The sequence below is a fragment of the Terrapene carolina genome, unplaced genomic scaffold (genome assembly GCF_002925995.2).
Source record: "Terrapene carolina triunguis isolate 2854851 unplaced genomic scaffold, T_m_triunguis-2.0 Scaffold414, whole genome shotgun sequence".
In the NCBI taxonomy this organism is placed as follows: domain Eukaryota; kingdom Metazoa; phylum Chordata; order Testudines; family Emydidae; genus Terrapene; species Terrapene triunguis.
The window spans coordinates 134,648-155,026 of NW_020664765.1; the positions used below are offsets into that span (position 1 = coordinate 134,648).

General features: G+C 41.9%; 1 protein-coding gene across 1 annotated transcript; it reads left to right on the forward strand.

Moving 5' to 3' along the window:
- The first annotated feature begins 1,581 nt into the window (after positions 1-1,581).
- Positions 1,582-15,332, forward strand: LOC112124013 (natural killer cells antigen CD94-like). Its single transcript, XM_024222561.1, has 7 exons — positions 1,582-1,650; positions 4,823-4,928; positions 8,903-9,001; positions 10,230-10,352; positions 13,724-13,872; positions 14,474-14,577; positions 15,170-15,332. The coding sequence occupies exons 1-7, from the start codon at positions 1,582-1,584 to the stop codon at positions 15,330-15,332; spliced, it is 813 nt and encodes a 270-aa protein (XP_024078329.1).
- The last annotated feature ends 5,047 nt before the right edge of the window (positions 15,333-20,379 follow it).

Sequence of the window (20,379 nt, forward strand, 5' to 3'; positions counted from 1 at the left end):
GCAGTGGGGGGACCAAAACTGGATGCAGTACTCCAGATGTGGCCTCACCAGTGCCGAATAGAGGGGAATAATTACTTCCCTCGATCTGCTGGCAATGCTCCTTCTAATACAGCCCGATATGCCATTAGCCTTCTTGGCAACAAGGGCACACTGCTGACTCATATGCAGCTTCTCGTCCACTGTAACCCCCAGGTCCTTTTCTGCAGAACTGCTGCTTAGCCAATCGGTCCCCAGCCTGTAGCAGTGCATGGGATTCTTCCTTCCTAAGTGCAGGACTCTGCACTTGTCCTTGTTGAACCTCATCAGATTTCTTTTGGCCCAATCCTCCAATTTGTCTAGGTCACTCTGGACCCTATCTCTACCCTCCAGCATATCTACCTCTCCCTCCAGCTTAGTGTCATCTGCGAACTTGCTGAGGGTGCAATTCATCCCATCATCCAGATCATTAATAAAGATGTTGAACAAAACCAGCCCCAGGACCGACCACTTGGGTACTCTGCTTGATACTGGCTGCCAACTAGACATTGAGCCTTTGATCACTACCCATTGAGCCCGATAATCTAGCCAGTTTTCTATCCACCTTATAGTCCATTCATCCAATCCATACTTCTTTAACTTTCTGGCAATAATACTGTGGGAGACCGTATCAAAAGCTTTGCTAAAGTCAAGATATATCACATCCACCACTTTCCCCATATCCACAAAGCCAGTGGATATCATCATAGAAGGCAATCAGGTTGGTCAGGCATGACTATCAGGTTGTAGAATAATCACCAGTTTTGGATGAGTCTGCCCTATTTCTCAGCAATTTGTCCTGAATTTGGCATCCTTAGCTGTGACCCACTGAGGCAACGGTAACACAGGTGTAAATACTGAAATGTAAGAAACTGTAGCCCAAATTAAGTCTTGGTGTAAACTTCACTCATGGAAAAATGAGAGAGAAAAATTGGGAACAGGATACAGAAAAGAGATAATAGACAAATGTTTTATTATGATTCAGGCAAAGACTGGGGATTGTTCTTCTTGTACCTAAACCACTTCATCCCACCCCATGTTCCAGAAAGGGGAAGTGGCTTGACTGTGGTCAGGAAATCCATGGGAGAACCAGGAAGAGCACTCAAGTCTCCAATGGAATAAATTTGCCTCCCTCGTAAGGCAAGTAGGGAACGTGAACAGAGACCATGGGCTAGACTCTGATCTTATTTAAATCAGTATAAATAGGGAGTTACTCTGAGTTTACTGACAGACAAATCTTGCATGTGGTTTAAGAAGTGCTTAGAGACTAGCTGATCAATTGTTGCTTAGGCAACCTTGTTTAATAAATTCAATATTTAACTGACCTCAAGCAGGTTAAATGTAACACCTTAGGCCTTGCGTAAAACTACAAAGAGAGAAGATCCCGTGAGCGCTTTGTGCGGGCGCAGCGCACTTCAAACTAGCAGAGTGAGAACTTCCTGTGCAGTTTCAGATGGAGCATTGCAGAGTGAATAATTCTTCCCCTCTCAGCTCCTGTTGTCCATCTCCTACAAGGCAGTGACAGGGTGACCCCAGACTGTCTCTCTCCATCCTCAAAGGATTTTCATGAAGCACATTGGTGGCACTTCAAAGTCTAGTTCGTGCACTCCAGCCTCCTGTGAAAGAGCTACCACAGTATAATCTCCACATCCTTCATGGGCTTTCATTGGTAAAGTATATAGCTGTTATAAGAGGTATATAATTTATTGCTTTTGTATAATTCAAAAAATGAGTGATTAGTTCTCCTGAAATGGACGTATATCTGAAAACTTTGTTAAATTTTAGTCAGAAGAAAAATATTGTAGAGACAGAATGGAATAGAATACCATTTTATCATTATTTTTAGTAAGAGACTCGGAAAGGATTTATTCTCTCAGGCAAACCCAGTGTTAGAATTTGATATATTTGTATTTTATTCAACTCTGGTCTAGTATGTAGACTTTATAACTGTATTCACCAAATCTACAAGATCAACATAAGCTGGAGAAGACAGGAAGTTGAAGTACTGTGAACCAAGGGTAATGATAATTAGAAGTGGACTGAGTGGCAGGATCTTTATCTTTATAAATATTCTGGAAGCTGGTCTAAATAACCTGATAATGTAAAATAAATTAATGTAATGTATTCTCAGATGGTACTAAATGGACGGGTGTTGCAAACACAAATAAGATCAGATAGATAACCTGAAGCAATTTGGAAAGTTTAGCAAAATGAGCAGAAAATAAAATTAAAACTATTACGTCTGGTGTAATAATCCAAAACTTTGCTACTCAGTGATAGTGAGAAATGGAAAACAGATTAAATATGTGCTTGCAATGCAGTAGTTTAGCAAAAATGGTAATAACATTTTGTGGATAGGTAGATGCACTGAGTTATAGGACAGTCTCTTTCTCTATGGCACTGATGAGAGCATACCTAGAATTCTGCACTCTCTTCTGTTCACTTCCATTTTTATACACTATTATTAGTGGCACCTTAGAGACTAACAAATGTATTTGAGCATAAGCTTTTGTGGGCTAAAACCCACTTCATCGGATGCATTCAGTGGAAAATACAGTAGGAAGATATATATACACAGAGCATTTTTTCATGTCCTCTGTGTATATATATCTTCCTACTGTATTTTCCACTGCATGCATCCAATGAAGTGGGTTTTAGCCCATGGAAGGTTATGCTCAAATAAATTTGTAAGTCTCTAAGGTGCCACAAGTACTCCTGTTCTTTTTGCTGATACAGAGTAACATGGCTACCACTCTGAAACCTGTCACTATTATTAGTATTTTATTACTTATTTGTTGAACACCTACTATGTACCTTGCTGTATCGAACATAGGGAAGGTGGGCCAAGATTTTCAAAAATGGGTGCCTCAACTTAGCCTCTTATATCCATATCTAGTCACCTGAAAAACTGATTTATATTCAAAAATATTGAGCATCTCTCAGCCCCCTCTGAAATCTATAAGACCTACTGGCTGTTCAGTGCTTTTTAAAATCAGGCTGCTTAGACTGAGAAACCTAATTTTTACCACCCGTTTTTGAATATTTTGACCATGGACCCTGTCCCAAGGATTTATAACATGACTTATAACAAAATAAAAAAGCAGAAAGTGGTGAGCAGTTTGGAAGGAATTCAGAGTCAAGACATGCACTTTATTAATGAGGCTGAAGGGATTGACTTATAAAGAAAGACTTAAGATCTAAAAGTGCGTAAGAAACATTGTTCAAACCATGACTAAAAGGGGATGCATGATAACCGTCTAGAAATATTGAAAGTGTTTCAACATTAAGGAGGGAAATGGGTGATTGGGGTGGTGTGAGGTTGTAGATGTAGGTGTACAGGGAGGGAGTTAAGACAAACAAAATTTTCCCCAGGTAGGGGGTGGAAATCCCTCTGCAAGAAACATTTAATATTAGACTGGATAAAGCATTAGACAGAATCCTATATTAATGGTATGAAAGTATAAACCTCACTCTGTGATTGATATAACACTCCTACATTGACCATGTGTGTGGTGTGGGGGAGGCCTCTGTTTCACCAGCCAGGGAAGGGAAGCAATCTCCAGGCCCAAGTCCCTTTTCATGCCCTTCTTTATTATTTACAACAATGCAAACAAACAAAATGGGAACAAAAACAAAATAAAACACCCTCAGCTGAAAACATTGGTCATAATCCCCAGAGGTTTCCCTGCCTCAGCCAGTCAGGAAGAGGGACCCCCTGGCCCTGTGACTCCTCTGGACTCAGCTTCCTCTTTCTGACCTGTCATGTGATAGTCGTGGATCCCTTTGACCACTCCACAATGTTGTTTTACCCTTGTCACAGACTCCCACAGGATCAATTAAATAACATAAAGTTAGGAAAGACACCTTGACTTCTATGATTTTCTGCACCATGGCCACATTTGGACCATGTAAATTTAAAGTAACTCCCACTGACTTCCATGGAATTATTCCAGATGTATACAAGACTGTCTCTGAGCAGAATATCACCCCATGATTCTGTCTATACTGAAACTCAATGTATGTTATGCTAAAGGATATTACTCAAAGGGAGGAGCAAGTGGAGGAGGTGCATCACTCAAGTGGCAGTACTTGGAGCACTGGAGCCTAAAGTTCTCCAAAATCCATATATAGGCACCTAGGGGTGGTGTTTTCTAAAGTCCCTGAATGATTTAGGAGCAAAAGCCCCATTAAAGTCAATGGCATTACAATGGTATAAAACAAGTGGCGAATCAGACCCAGAGTCTCTAGAAACCTAAAGGGGAGAGCAGAGAGGGACACCCCTTGTAATGTTGCACATTTGACATGTGCTGTAAGCATTTCCCCCAGCACAGCCATCCCTGTCAGTAGGAGGAGAGGGTCACCATCCAGTCCTCTCATTACCCTCAAATTGACTCACCGGGGGTTCTTTTGCTACTGGCAGAGCTAACTCTTCCTGATACTATCGAGTTCTCCAGTATTAGGAGCCAGATTGTGTCCAGCCTCCCTCCACTGCCAGAGCACATGAAATCGTAGCTTTGTCTTTTATACTCTTTCTCCTGAATCTGTCCCGCCAGGATTTTATTTGTTTGTTTGTTTTTCTTTTCTGAATCCGTCTAGTTTGCCATTGTGTATTAAGGTATCCCGCACCCAGAACTATGTGCCACATTCCAGGTGCAGTGAGAGGGAGGCTTGGCTCTTCCAACCCACATCCCCCAGTTTATTCTGCTGTGAGAGCATTACAATTGCTGTAGTTCCTTAACCTAAGTATCAGTTTCCATCAGATCCCATTGTACATCTCAGTTTACTCAATCCAACCTTTCTATCCCAGAATGCACCAGAAATGAGTGAGCAGGCAGTGACCTATGTAGACCTGAAATTTCAAACTCCTTCCAAGCAGAAGAAGAAAAAGACACCTAAGAACACCAGGGACAAAGGTGTGGTATGTTTGTAAGCATCTGAAAACATATCTGCTATTACTGATATTTTATTTTCCATGTTAAATCTCTTCCTTGAGCTGTACACAATGTATCTGATTGTATCTACTTATATTTTTAACTTTTTCTTCAGTGCCAGGCACAGATATTTTAGTAATTTGTTAATATCTATCAAGCATTGAAATGCCCCTACAATGGTACACAGTATTCTAGGCATGGGAAGCAAAAGTTATTGTATCTCTGGAGCCCTGGAACACAGTTCTGTGATTCATAGAATCATAGAATACCAGGGTTGGAAGGGACCTCAGGAGGTCATCTAGTCCAACCCCCTGCTCAAAGCAGGACCTAATCCCCAACTAAATCATCCCAGCCAGGGTTTTGTCAAGCCTGACCTTAAAAACCGCTAAGGAAGGAGATTCTATCACCTCCCTAAGTAACTCATTCCAGTGCTTCATCACCCTCCTAGTGAAAAAGTTTTTCCTAATATCCAACCTAAACCTCCCCCACTGCAACTTGAGACCATTACTCCTTCTTCTGTCATCTGCTACCACTGAGAACAGTCTAGATCCCTCTTCTTTGGAACCCCCTTTCAGGTAGTTGAAAGCAGCTATCAAATCCCCCCTCATTCTTCTCTTCTGCACACTAAGTAATAGCAGTTCCCTTCAGCCTCTCCTCATAAGTCATGTGCTCCAGCCCCCTAATCATTTTTGTTGCCCTCTGCTGGACTCTTTCCAATTTTTCCACATCCTTCTTGTAGTGTGGGGCCCAAAACTGGACACAGTACTCCAGATGAGGCCTCACCAATGCTGAATAGAGGGGAATGATCACGTCCCTCAATCTGCTGGCAATGCTCCTACTTATACAGCCCAAAATGCCATTAGCCTTCTTGGCAACAAGGGCACACTGTTGACTCATATCCAGCTTCTCATCCACTGTAACCCCTAGGTCCTTTTCTGCAGAACTGCTGCCTAGCAGTTGTGTTATCGCAAACCATTCCTTGTCAATGGATGTTGTTGATTTGCCCCATATTCAAGGAGACGTTGTCTCTTTGTCATGCCTTGTTGTGGGAGAATTAAAGGAGGTGACCGCTGAATTCTACTCTCCCTTCTGAGACCTACTCATACCCAAATAAAATACCATTTTCTTTCTGCTTTGCCTGATTGTAATAGTCAACATCATGAAGTCATTGCTGATCCTTATTTACCATCCCAGAGCCTTAAAATCATTTCTGTCCAGCGGAGGATTTCCTGAGCATTCAAGAAGTTAAGCAATTAGTTTTAGAGAAGATGACATTTAAAATGCTTTTAAAAAAAACAGAAATAAAACATGATCTCCATTTAAAAGAGCGTAATACCTAGTGGCCTATTTCCACTGAAGTTAATTGGAGTACAGCTATTGACTTCAATGGGAGCAGGAGCAGGCTTTAAATCAAGGAAATAGACCTGGATATGTTGAATGAGTTTATAAATATGTTTTGTAGATCACAGTTCAATTTGTTTTGAAGTATTTAAAGTGAAATTTTACATTTCAAGTTTTTCATTAGCAGAATGCATGAGTCACAAGGGTAATCGAGTAGATATGTTATCTTAGCTGGAGATTTCCATAACTTTTAATGCTTAGCTTTTTTAACTCTAATTTTTGCGATTTATTTATTGTATGTACAAAGCGTTATATTAGTCACTTGAACAACTTTCAGTGTAAGTTAACAGTTTGGGTAGGACTATAAAGAGGAGTCTGATATTGGAAAAAAGGTGATAAGATGCATGTGCTGAATTCACAGATGTTGGTTGATCCCAGTACATTGACAGGCTACTGCAGACCATTGTACTGTGGGACAAAACCTTTTCATACAAAAGTCCTGCCATGCCTTATGTACTGCAGTGGTAGTCTCATAGCTCCATTGGATTTTAATAAGATCCATCTACCTTGTCAGTGCATTGAATGGAATTCACTATTTCTATGCCATAATTCACTAGAAGGAAACGAAGAGGTTGTGACCTATACGGGGCTGAAATGCCACAATGCTTCTGCGCAGGAGAGGAGAGAAAGGACTATGAACTCCCAGAGCAAAGGTACTATATGCTACTTGCTGCTGACTCCATATTTACTGCTGTTTATCTGTCTAACGTTACCTTAAACTGTATGAGAACATTAAAAGCAAAACTCTGCATAATGATTCAAGACTTAAATATCCAACATCAAGACATTCAATGGCTGAGATGCCCACAGGCATTATCCACCTGGCCTCCTTGCACATTCTTCATATTAAGATATAAAGGTAATTCTGAATGTATGTAATATGGGAGAATTGGGGCCAGATGGTTCTCAGCCACTATATGAATGTTTGAGGGGAGGAGAGCGGTGGGTGCCAGGAGTGCCTTCTACCCCCAACCACAGTGGCCAGGCATTTTCTTCCCAGGTGCAGGGATTGCTCCCTCGTAGAATGCACTGAGGCTTCGGCCACCCCATGGTGAGGGAGATACAGCTGTGGCCTTATCTAGCCTCCTCCTGTACTATGTAATTCAGGAGAGCAGCTACACTATCCTATAAGATGCTGTAGTGTGTGCTCTCCCCTTGCACACTTGAGAGTTTGGGGAGGGACTGTTCCCCAGGAGACACAATCCCCACCCAGCAGGAGTTTCCATACTGGCCCAACACAAGGCAGTTCCTAAAAGGCACAGCTGAGCCCTTAATGCTGTTTTAAGGTGCCCTTGATGGTGGAACTTCCAAGAGGGAAGGGGGAGCCCTTTTTGTTCTTCCTAGAACTCTTTGTTCTGAGCCTCCTTTTCCTTACCCCACCTTCATGAATGTACATGATACTAGCAGTGAATGAATATCATCATAGAATATCAGGGTTGGAAGGGACCTCAGGAGGTCATCTAATCCAACCCCCTGCTCAAAGCAGGAGCAATCCCCAGACAGATTTTTATCCCAGTTCCCCCCTCAAGGATTGAATTTACAACCCTAGGTTTAGCAGGCCAATGCTCAAACCACTGAGCTATCCCTTCCCCCAGGCGTTGGCCTGCTAAATCCAGGATTGTGAGTTCAATATAATGCTTCCCCTCTTTCACAAATTGCTGATAGATGCAGTTTGGTACACTGCACAGGGCTTCAAACTGACAGCCAGGATCATTGGGTTGTATTCACTCCCTTGGTAAATCTGGGAAAAACATTTCACCTCTCTGTTTCAATTTCTCCATCTGTAAAAGGAGGATAAAACTTTCCCACCTTTTTTAAGTACTACGGTTGAAAAGCTCCATATAAGTGCTAAGGTGGAAGAAATATACTTTAATGGTGTTCTGCCAGGAGTCCAGGACTGTTCTGTTGTCATCAGGTCCCATGTAATACAGTCTGCCTCCTTACTATGGCCTCTCTAGAGCTAGATCCTGCTATCCAGGCATCCTGACCCGTATAACCTTGAGCATGGAAAGAGTTTTCATTCCATAGTTTGAGAGTTCTGATGACCTGTTCTGACTCAGCTGAATAGGGGTGAGGGTAGGGGGAGGTGAATGGATACATGTGTGTGGTCAAGCTGCATTTCATTAACACAGAGAATAGGACTGGAAAGCAAAACAGGCCACTCTTGTGGATAAATCTGAAACAATTTAAGAGAAAATTAGAACATTTATGCTGTTCGGGTTTTTTTAAACCATTCTACAGAATGTAATTGGTAGAGAATTGTATTGTTGCTATAAGATGGCTAAAATCTTTTAGTGAAGATCTCATTCTCTGTTAAATTCTATAGACGTATAAAGTATTGTTTTTATAAACCCTTCTCAGATTCTATACAACTTAATTATTATCTTCATTCTTAAATTCCATAGCACGTTAGAATAAGAGCAGAGACAGAAAAAAAGCATTGTTGCAATAGTAATAAAAAATATCTCTAGGGCTTATGCCTGGTTTAGGGCTTAAAAACGTTCCTCTCCCTCCTCCCCACATAATTCTGTACTTCTCCCTTTTCTCTCTCTCAGATTCTTCTGCTCCAGCTTCTGCATGGGTGGTCATAGCAGGGATTTTGGGGATTTTCTGCTTGGCTTTGCTGATAGCAGTGGGTGTCTTGGCTGCCAATGGTAAGCACATGCAAAATAGATATTGAGAGACAGGCTCTGTACTGGTGTACTCCTTGTGTAACTGCTGGAGAGTAAATCTCCTGGGGTGTAAGTCAGTGAAGAGCTGCAAATGATTAGCTCTTCTGAAAATCAGGCCACTTATTTAGATGCCTAATTATGGCTTTAGGGGGCAGGGCAGGGGCACCAGCTGGGTTATTTCATATTTTCTCCCCCACACTCCCAAATCCATGGTGATAGCAGCACTTCCACTGGCTTGTCCTCTGTGCTCTGGAACCACTCTCTTTGCAGGGTTTCCAGGGACAACTGCAACTGACGACCGCCTAGAAAAAACAGCTCCTATTAGCCACATGACCCAAAAGCCAGAAGGGGCATAGCGGCATTTTTCTGCTTAGAGGTCACTTCAAACCTGTGTTCAACATAGATGTTGGAAATCGGGATGTTTTCAATTGCTCTTTTCTGTGAATCCTTACAAAGTCAAGATTTTTAGCCACACAGTTTTTGAGGGTGCTACTAAGTTCAAAATCTTTATTTTTAAGATTACTTTTAACAAGGAAAAAATACCTGTCATGTTACATGTAACATTATAATTTGCTGTTATTACAATATGTGGCAAACCCAGGGCAAACAGCTACAAAGGGGGTAGTAATCAGTCCCAGGGGGTTAAAAAGGCCTCTCCCAAGCCACTGAAGAGAGAGAACCATGGGGAAATAAGGTTCAGCTGGGCAAGGGGTTACTAGGGAACTAATTAGGTTCAGCTGGCTCCAACTGCTTGGGACCTTTTTAAACCCTCCCCGGCGTGGGAGGGGGGAGAGAGAGAGTGTGTGTGTGAGAGTGAGTGAGTGAGAGAGAGAAAACCAGGGAAGCTGCCAGGAAGTTAGGAGCAGCAAGGCTCTGAACCTTTCCTGCAAGGAAGGCTGCACTCTGTCCCCAGAAGGGAAGATAAACAAGCACAAGGGGCTGACTGAGAAAAGGAATAGCCAAACCCTGTGCTACCTGCAAGGATTTGCCTTGCCCAAGCCTGTGTCTCCAAGGCTAAAAAGGACTGAGCCTGCTGAGGAGAAGAAGGTACTTTGCCACAAATATCATAGACATTATGCCTGATGGCATAACTGCAGGTAGAACTTGGCCCTTTTTGTCCCTATAAGGCATAATATATTGATCTGTAAAACTGGGCTGCAATTTACTTTTAAGTGGTACATCATATTGTTTATATTATTTTGGCTTTAAGTTTTTCAGATCTCCCAAATACCATGTAAACAGCAGGAAAACCTGAACCAGTTTCAGGAAATTATCCCAGGTAAGAATGGAAACCTGCCAAAGGTTTTGAACAGGAAGGATTGCCTTCAAAAGGGCAACATTTTTTCTTGTATGTGCTGTAACTTTAGACTAAAATCATTTCAAATTAAATCCCCAACATTGTTGCTTCACTGATGAATAGCAGATTATGACATTTTGGGTTAACTAGATTCCAATTCTTTTTATTCTTATTTACCAAAAATTTGCACTCACTGCAAAAGTCAGAAGTGAGTCTTGAGGAAATGTAAAGGAAGCTCAGTTGGTTTAACTCACATGCTTAAAGGCAACCGGAAAGGAGTATAGCAAGAAAAAATAGTTAACATGAGGGAACAATAATAATAATAATAGAATCAGAAATGTAGAGCTGGAAGGGACTTTTGAGAAGTCATTTAGTCCAGCCACCTGCACTGAGGCAGGATCAAATAAATGTAGCCCATCCCCCTGACAAGCGTTTGTCCAACCTGCTCTTAAGAACCTCCAAAGACAGGGATTCCACAACCTCCCTTGGAAGCATATTCCAGAGTTATCCTTAGAGTTGGCAAGTATTTCCTAATATCCAACCTAAATTTCCCTTAGTGCAGACTAAATTGATGAGTTCTTGCCCTATCTTCAGTGAACATGAAAATCAGTTGATCACCACCCTTTTTATAACAGCCCTTAGCATATCTGAAGACTGTTATCAGGTCCCCACTCAGTCTTCCTATCTCTATGTTAAACATGCCCAGTCTTTTCAATCTTTTCTAAACCTTTGATCATTTTTCTTGCTCTCCTCTGGACTCTCTTAAATATGTCCACATCCTTTTTAAAGTGTGGCAGCCAGAAATGGACTCAGGACTCCAGTTGAGGGCTGACCAGTGCTAAGGAAAGCAGCACAGTTACTTCCTGTGACTTATATACAACACTCCTGTTAATACACCCAAGAATATTACCCTTTTTCGCAACCTGTTCCTCCCTGTTAGTCAGAATCAAATATAAAATGGCTGCCACCCAGTTGCTGCCTCCACCTTCTGAAATAAAAAGTTATCTCTAATACATTCCAAGCATAGTCTGTGTTTTGCCATATTACTTTTCCAGTGGATGTTTGGGTAGTTAAAGTTCCCCATTACCACCAGGTTACTTGTTTTGGATATTTCTGTTACTTGTTCTAGAAATGCCTTCTCGGGGGAGGGATAGCTCAGTGGTTTGAGCATTAACCTGTTGAACCCAGGGTTGTGAGTTCAATCCTTGAGGGGGCCACTCTAGGGATCTGGGGTGAAATCAGTACTTGGTCCTGGTAGTGAAGGCAGGGGGCTGGACTCAATGACCTTTCAAGGTCCCTTCCAGTTCTAGGAGATAGGATATCTCCATTATTAAATTCCTCTTCCTTAGTTGGTGGTCTATAGTAGACCCCCTCCTGTGAGATTCTTGTGTTTTTTTCCTCTTTTATGTTCACCCGGAGACTTTCAACTTATCTACCTCTCACCTTCTTCTGGATCTCAGAACAAGTGTATATACTCTTGATTTATAATGAGACAACTCTTTCCTTTTTTCTCCCTGCCTGTCTTTCCTGAACAACCTGTTACCCTCTATACCAATATTCTAGTCATGAGATTTATCCCACTAAGTCTCTGTGATGCCAATTTAGGTATAAAACTAATACATACTAATACTTCCCATTCTCATTGGTTATTCCCCATACTCCTTACATTTATAGACACACAGACTTTAAGGTCAGAAGGGACCATCGTGATCATCTAGTCTGACCTCCTGCACATTGCAGGCCACAGAACCTCGCCCATCCATTCTTGTACATTTGTATACAGATATCTAAACTTTTGATTCGATTCTCCCATTGTTATACATTTTATTGCTCCTATGATGATACTATAGTAACTTTCCAGCCCTCCCCATCCAAATATTTAGCCTTATGTTAAGGTCACCCTTTTTTATACCTACCTGTGGGCTTTTGTCACCTGCCTCCTTTGAACCTAGTTTGAAGCCCTCCTGACTTTGTTGGCTAGTCCCTGTACAAAGATGCTCTTCCCCTTCTTGGTCAGGTGGACCCCATCTCTTCCCAGGAGACATTTTCTGTGGAACAACATCCCATGGTCAAGGAAGTCAAAGCCTTCCCATTGACATTCACAGCCATTCATTTATCTCCAGGATGCATGCATCCCTGCCTGTCCCCTTACCCTCAACAGGGAGGATGGACAAGAACATAACCTGCACCCCTCACTCCTTCACCCTTTCTCCCAGAGCCCTGTAGTCACTGCTGATCTGCTCAGGGCCATACCTGTCAGTATCATTAGTGCCCATGTGGATGAAACAGCATGGGGAAGTGATCAGAAAGATCGATGAGCCTTGGCAACCTTTCTGTAACATCTTGGACATGAGCTCCAGGAAGGCAGAACATTTCCCAGGACATCATGTCAGATCAGCAGATACATGCCTCTGTTCCCATGAGACGAGAGTCCCTGGTCACCACCATCCAATGCCTCCTCCTCTTGCATGTGTTGGCCATGAGTTTCTCAGCCTTGAGGGCAGGTGTTTTTTCTTCCTAAGCCATTGGGGTCTGCTCCTCACCTCCTCTTGGCAGTACCTCATACCGGTTCTTGACCATGATGGATGGGGGACCTGGCTGGGGGGCTGAGCACTATCTACTGCCTGAGGTGGCCAACAGCAAGTCTTCTCTCTGCAGACCAGCTGGTTTTTCTTCCTCCTCTGTTGCCACTGTAGTCATCTGTTAAGAAGCTGTAAGATAAACTAGTCAACCTCCCACTTTAACATTTTCCATCTCTGGTACTTCTCAGCATGTAGGTTAAACCATCCTAGATTTCCTGACACTTGCACATCAGTAACTGATTGATAAATGGAGTCTAAGCCTCACTTGCACATCATCACTGAATTTTATCCATTGTGCAAGAATTCTGCTCAATCATTACTGACAAAGAAACAGCCAATTAATTACAATAGCAGACGGACTTGATGTATAGAATCCAAAACATTCCCCTGGGGAAAAACAAACAAACATGATTTGTGTATAAAAGGAAAGTGATACAGGTACAATAACAATTAGTCTATTTGCTATGGCACAAGAATCCTCATGCCAGCTTCAGAATGCCAGCAACTGTGTCAGTGCTTGTGAGTCTCCAGATGGTTTGTGAAGCACTTGACTCGAAATCAAACTACAACAGAAAATCTATTATTACAATTTTAACTTAATACTTCTAATAAAGGGACATCTAGAGGCCTCAATCAGATATGGGCCTTCGTTATATTAGATGTTGTACAAGCACAACATAAGAGACAGTTCTTACATGAGAGAGATGACAAACTTAATACAGGCAAAACACAATAAGTGGATTAAACAGTCAAGCAGAGGGAATTGGGGAGGGAAGACAAGGGTAACAGCGATAGAGGAAACATAAATTGTATTTTCTTTTTAAGGATGGAAGTCTCTTTGCCCAGAACATTGGTTTCAACATGGAAAGAAATGCTACCTCTTTTCTACTGAATACAAACCATGGCTGGAGAGTCTAAAGGCCTGCTCTTCTCATGGCTCCACACTCCTTCAGATAGAAAGCAAACAAGAGCTGGTAGAGTATCTTCCTCTTTTGGAGAGTGGCATAGGCAGAACTCCCAATAAAGATTTGTCCGTGAAAAGAAGATTGCAGAAAATTAGATTAGGCTTCGTTTGGCATTTTAAGATTTTTTTTTCTTGACGGCTAATTACCTTGCTCCTCCTCTTCTCTCCCCAGCATTAGAGCCATATCTGAACCCTAAATTAAATTTAAAATGCCCCCGTTGAAAGGCAAAACCTCAATGTCCCCTGTACTTCTCCTATTCAAAGTACAGCTATTCCTGTGGTAAAAAAAACAACCATAAATTGCTCCAGGCGATCTAGGGGAGGTATTGTCCTCCACACAAGAGAGTCAATAGATTAATCCACAGAGAATTCTTTCACCATTTCTAGAAAATCTATAGCCTACATTCTTGGAGATGATGAGGAATGTGATCAGTCTGGCGAGTACAGTTGCTCAACCATGAGGCTGCCTCTTCATCTAGGGACCTGTTAACCACATCACTGTACCTGATATCCATACACTAATGAAATGAGCAGATATCTGATATGCATAAAACCATGAAATGAGCAGGGAAAGGAATGTAATTGCATGAATTGGCTTGGTCCTTCTACAGGATTTCATAAATCCCCTGGCAACTTCTCACTGGATAGGATTATTACGTGACAAGACTGACAGACTCTGGGTGTGGGGGAATGGCACAGCTTTCTCCACTGACCAGTAAGTTCCAGACACAACTAGAAACTTCTAATTTCCAAGAAGTGCATTTACAGTGCTATAAGGGAGAGAAACCGAGAATGAAATAGTAAGGAGCAACATGTCATCACTGGAATATATTTTTAGAATACTGAAGGTCCAAGTCAGCAGAAGATGTTGCCAGTGAAGTTGAGATGTATTGACCAAACTCCATAGGTGATGAAGCACCAAAAGTTGAAGGGAAGGGGGAGCTGCAGGTAAAGAATAAAGTGCGTTGGAACACCTGAGTGGAGTAGGACTCAAAAAAATAAATAAATAAAAATAAAAGATGTAGAAAAGAGGTTGTGTGTCATGACTGAAGTGCACTGGCAGTTAAGTGAAACATTTGCACAGCATGTGATGCACTACTCCTGACTCTATTCAATGCAGTTATTCATTGCATTCATAAATGCCAAATTTAATAATCTGCTTCTACACAATTGTTTCATTATTATTAAAATTATTTGTTGATGCTATCTACCACAGTGTTCAGATTAGACATTTTTGCCCTTGAAAAAATAAGGTAGTGACATAGATATAACTACAACGGCTGGAAATAACATTTTTTCTGTCATAGGTTTGCAGTAAATAAAGGATATGTTGATGGTGACTGTGCAGTCGTCAGAGGCAGAGAACTCTTCTCTGATGACTGCAAAGATACAAAGCGCTACATTTGTCAGCTGCCAGTTCTTGTGCCACAGTCTGATGTATCTGGAGAAGATAGATCATGGAAATCATAAAATCTGGGCATCCCAAACCCAGCGACAAATATCCCCCAATAAATACTAACTCTGTCATCTTTTCCTCTTCAAAGGCTGTGTTTAAATTGTAAAGTTATAATATGCTTTGCTGAGATCATACGTTGTTCATGAGTCTGTGTCAAAAGGAGCTGGGATTGGCCTCTCATAACAAAAATAAATCTGATAAACCACATGTTTTTTGGATACCCACAGCCTGTCAGAGCCCTCCCAACAGGCCAAGCTGCTCTCTTTTTCCTTTTTCCAGTTCAGTGATAATTTATTGTAAAATGGTAATTAAACCATTATCTGATTAAAATAGTTGTTTTTCAATAAATGGTTGAAAATTGAAAAAAAATCTGATTTAGTTGCCACCTTTTATGATTTCTTTTTACTTTATTGCATTTAATTCAATCACAGAATAAAAGCCATGCTGAATAAATTCAGATATGAGGATAACGTTGATCAGACTAAATATTCCTTTTGGGGAAAATAGTTTGAAGGTGTTTTTTAAAAGGATGTGGAATGGACTGAAATGGATATCGTGTGGATTCAATATCCATGTCTTTGGGGCCAAAACAGCAAAGGCAAAACCACCTGTCCCACCCACTCGCCCCCTCAGCTTCTCAAATGAGTAAGCAAACCGACAAGTGCATCATGAACAAGATGAGAGCAACGGAGAAACCCTGCTGTGAGCTGTTGTAGTCACAGGGTAGAAGTTCTCATTGACATCATTGGATAATTAAAGATGATGTTACACAGAGTGCACAATTGGAAGATGTGATCCCACCTTTGTATCATATTCCATGGACTGGGCATGGTCAAAAGTGATTCTCCATCACTTCACCACCTCAACTCCAGTACACTGTACTCGGGGTCAAGCTATCCTTGTGCCTCATGACACAGTCAGGTTTCAGAGTAGCAGCCGTGTTAGTCTGTATCCGCAAAAAGAACAGGAGTACTTGTGGCACCTTAGAGACTAACAAATTTATTAGTGCATAAGCTTTCGTGGGCTACAGCCCACTTCATCAGATGCATATAGAATGGAACATATATTCAGGAGATACACATACACACATACAGAGAACATGAACAGGTGGGAGTTGTCTTACCAACTCTGAGAGGCCAATTAAGTAAGAGAAAAAAAACATTTGTAGTGATAATCAAGATAGCCCAGTACAGACAGTTTGATAAGAAGTGTGAGAATACTTACAAGGGGAGATAGATTCAATGTTTGTAATGGCTCAGCCATTCCCAGTCCTTATTCATTGCTATGTGCCAGCAATGCCCCTCTGCCATGTACATTGGCCAAACTGGACAGTCTCTACGCAAAAGAATTAGTGGACACAAATCTGACATCAGGAATCATAATACCAAAAACCAGTGGGAGAACACTTTAACCTGTCTGGTCATTCAATGACAGACCTGCGGGTCGCTATTTTACAACAGAAAAGCTTCAAAAACAGACTCCAACGAGAGACTGCTGAGCTGGAATTGATATGCAAACTAGATACAATCAATTTAGGATAGAATAAGGACTGGGAATGGCTGAGCCATTTCAAACATTGAATCTATCTCCCCTTATAAGTATTCTCATACTTCTTATCAAACTGTCTGTACTGGGCTATCTTGATTATCACTTCAAACGTTTTTTTTTTCTCTTACTTAATTGGCCTCTCAGAGTTGGTAAGACAACTCCCACCTGTTCATGCTCTCTGTATGTGTCTATATATATCTCCTCAATATATGTTCCATTCTATATGCGTCCGATGAAGTGGGCTGTAGCCCACGAAAGCTTATGCTCTAATAAATTTGTTAGTCTCTAAGGTGCCACAAGTACTCCTGTTCTTGATGACACAGTCAGTTCCACTTTGTCCCCGTTAGAGAAATATACCATGCCAAGAACACTATGGTTTTCCTAGCTCACTAGATACACACCTCATGTCCACTTACTAAAGTCATCCCAATGATTTTCATTTATGTCAAACACTGTTGGTAATAGGCTTCCTTCCAACAGAGGTAAATACTGTGTGGTCCCAACCATTTCAGTCCGGATCATTTTAGAATGACTGTGGACAGGACTGCCTGAAATGGATCAAGGAGCCCTACCAATAATTACAACTGTACAACAGTAGCCTTTCAAAATCTCCCAGAACCCACCATTTCTCAGACTTGTGCTGGGAATGATGGGATGTGTACCCACAGGCCACTGCAACTTACAGAATTTAGAAGAGTGATTGTGAAGTTGCAGAACAAACCTGCAAACAAGCATCAGCAGCCTGGCTGGAGTGGAGACACTGAACCATTTGTGTATAAACCATTTCTACACTACCTATTTGCTAACTAGTGGCTTAGTTTTAAAGTGTATTTAAACTGTTTATGAAATGTTTTGTATGCATAATGGAGCTGATTCTCTCAGTTATTGCTGCTGGGCTGTTGCCAGTTTCCTGAACAGTGACCAGATTAGCAGCATCAGTTACACTGTAAAGCTCTGCACAGTGGAAATAGCTACAACTACTCTGTTGGAAGCCTTGGTTGGTTGGTTGTTTTTTTGTTTTTTTTTTTCTTGTATAAGAAAACTCAGAATCTGAGGAATGCAGAAAACACTGGAGAAGGGCTCTCCAAACTGCTTTTTGTACCTGCAGCTTTCTAATGTTTGTTCTCACTCGTACACAAACACACACACATTAAAAGATTGAATTGATTTAGTAAATAAATATGAATTATTGTGGTGAAGACAAAGTTTCTCTGACATAAGTATCTGGGAAGGCCCCCAGGCCTAAAGCTGAGCTTTCAGGATCCACTGTGAGGAATTTGTCAGATACTCTAATTCCAGCATCCTGTGCTTGGGACAAAGATTTCCTTGCTCTACAAGATGGTCCTGCTGCTCATGACCCACTCACCTTACCTTGTCTATAATGGGGGGAAAGTACTATGGTAGGAACCCTGTGCTCCCCCAGTATGTTTACTACCTTGTGTCCAATCACAGAAGCACTGCAAAGGCATGACACATACCTTTTGGAGTAGACTTGTTTTCAGCTGTGTTAAATGTAAGCAGTTCTCTTAACCCAAGTTAGTTTGAACTGCGTTATAGAGTCTTAGGCCTGGTCTACACTAACCCCCGAATTCGAACTAAGGTACGCAACTTCAGCTACGTTAATAACGTAGCTGAATTCGACATACCTTAGTTCGAACTTACCGTGGTTCAGACGCGGTCCACACGCGGCAGGCAGGCTCCCCGTCGACTCCGCGGTACTCCTCTCGCTGAGCTGGAGTACCGCAGTCGACGGCGAGCACTTCCTGGTTCGACTTATCGCGTCCAGACCAGACGCGATAAGTCGAACCCGGAACTTCGATCCCCAGCCGCCGAACTAGCGGCTGGGTGTAGACCAGCCCATAGACTATCAGGGTTAGAAGGGACCTCAGGAGGTCATCTAGTCCAACCCCCTGCTCAAAGCAGGACCAATCCGCAGAAAGATTTTTGCCCCAGCTCCCTAAATGGCCCCCTCAAAGATTGAACTCACAACCCTGAGTTTAGCAAGCCAATGCTCAAACCACTGAGCTATCCTTCCCCCCAGTGTAGGTATCAATCCCGCTACCTCTCACATGACAAGCGTCAGTGTGACCTGGAATGATTTAACCAGTCCTCAATGGTGACATTTCAAAAATCTCCAAAAATCCACTTCTTCTGTGTGTTTTGCTGGGTGAGGTGCCAAGAAACCATTGTAATTGAAAAGGTTTATAATAGAGCTATTGTGGATGCAGGGCAAATCTGAAATGGTTCTTAACATGTATTAGCATGTCTAGAGAGGATGCACTTAAATCAGTCCTAGCCTACTCATTCAGTAATGAACAATTCAGTTCTGTAGTGTGGAAACAGCCTGGTGCAAAGTTAAAACAGCCTGAAGTTTGTGAGATGTTGTATGTGCGTAACTGAGCTGTTACTCTCAGTTGTTGATGTTTGCAGCCAGTTTCCTGCAAGGTGAGATAAACAGGTTTAGCAGCATCATTTGTTCTGTGAAAGCGCTGCACCATGGAAAAAGATATGAACTTTGCTTCCTTGTGAGTTTGTTTGCTGTGTGTTTATGAAGGCTGAGAATCTAAGGAAGCAGAGAAAAAACTGTACAAAGGCCCTAGAAATTGAGGGAGTTTGATTTTTTTTTACTTTTCTAGCATCTGTATATGTTCACACAAATTAACTTTGCAAACATAAGTTAATCTGGAAGAAAAACATTAGAATTTTGCTTTTCTTATCTGACTTGTCTTTAACTCTAAATGTTTCCATGCTCTGAGTTCTCTGGCCAGGTGCAGGGTTTCTCACTAGCAATATGAGCCTGATGCTTCCTGTGTGGTATAAGCCAGTGCCTTCAGTAGACATTCATATTTCCTCTGCTCACTGCTACTGACCCTTTAATATGAGGATAGCCAGAGAGACTCACATAACAGGAAAGAGTACTGTTGCCCACCCAAAAGGGCTCGAGATGGCAAACAGGGGTTCGTCGCCCGGTGTGCTTGGCACCAATAAAGACACCGAGGGGAGAAAGCAAGACAAGTTTATTTCAGAGCTCTGAAATGGCACTAGGAGACCAGCATGTCTCAAATCCAGTGCAACAAATACAAACAAATTTTACCTTTTATACTCCAAACTGTTTGCATACATCTCTTTGTCTGGCTGTTCCCCCTTACCCCTCCCTTTCAGACAACAGTTACAATAAACTCTACATAAGCTTGTGAGAAAACTTTTCCAGTCTTTGCGACCTTGGATTAGATGCCTGTAAACTAACTACCCCTCCTTTCCCTCGCTCCTTATCTCTATTATTTCTGCTAGTGTGAGTGAAACTGCAGCCATCTGCTAAAAAGCTGACCAACACATTTCTGCTTCAGCCTGCTTCAGAGCATGTAAGCAGTTAGCATAGAAGTAGGTGAGAGTTCACAAGATGGAGTTGTGTGGTTCAGGTAGGCCCAGAGCAAAAGAGTGTCATTGGCTCTTCTGGCCTTCCACTCTCCCGAGATACCTGGTAGCTATGCCTAGTGGACCCCAACAATCCCG

Bases quoted from the DNA above. Each gene is read 5' to 3' on its own strand.
- LOC112124013 (XM_024222561.1), top strand. From the start codon at position 1,582: ATGAAGCACATTGGTGGCACTTCAAAGTCTAGTTCGTGCACTCCAGCC. The intron at 4,929-8,902 runs GTGTGGTATGTT...TCTCTCTCTCAG, and splicing joins TAAGAACACCAGGGACAAAG to ATTCTTCTGCTCCAGCTTCT. The intron at 10,353-13,723 runs GCAACATTTTTT...TTTCTTTTTAAG, and splicing joins GAAGGATTGCCTTCAAAAGG to GATGGAAGTCTCTTTGCCCA.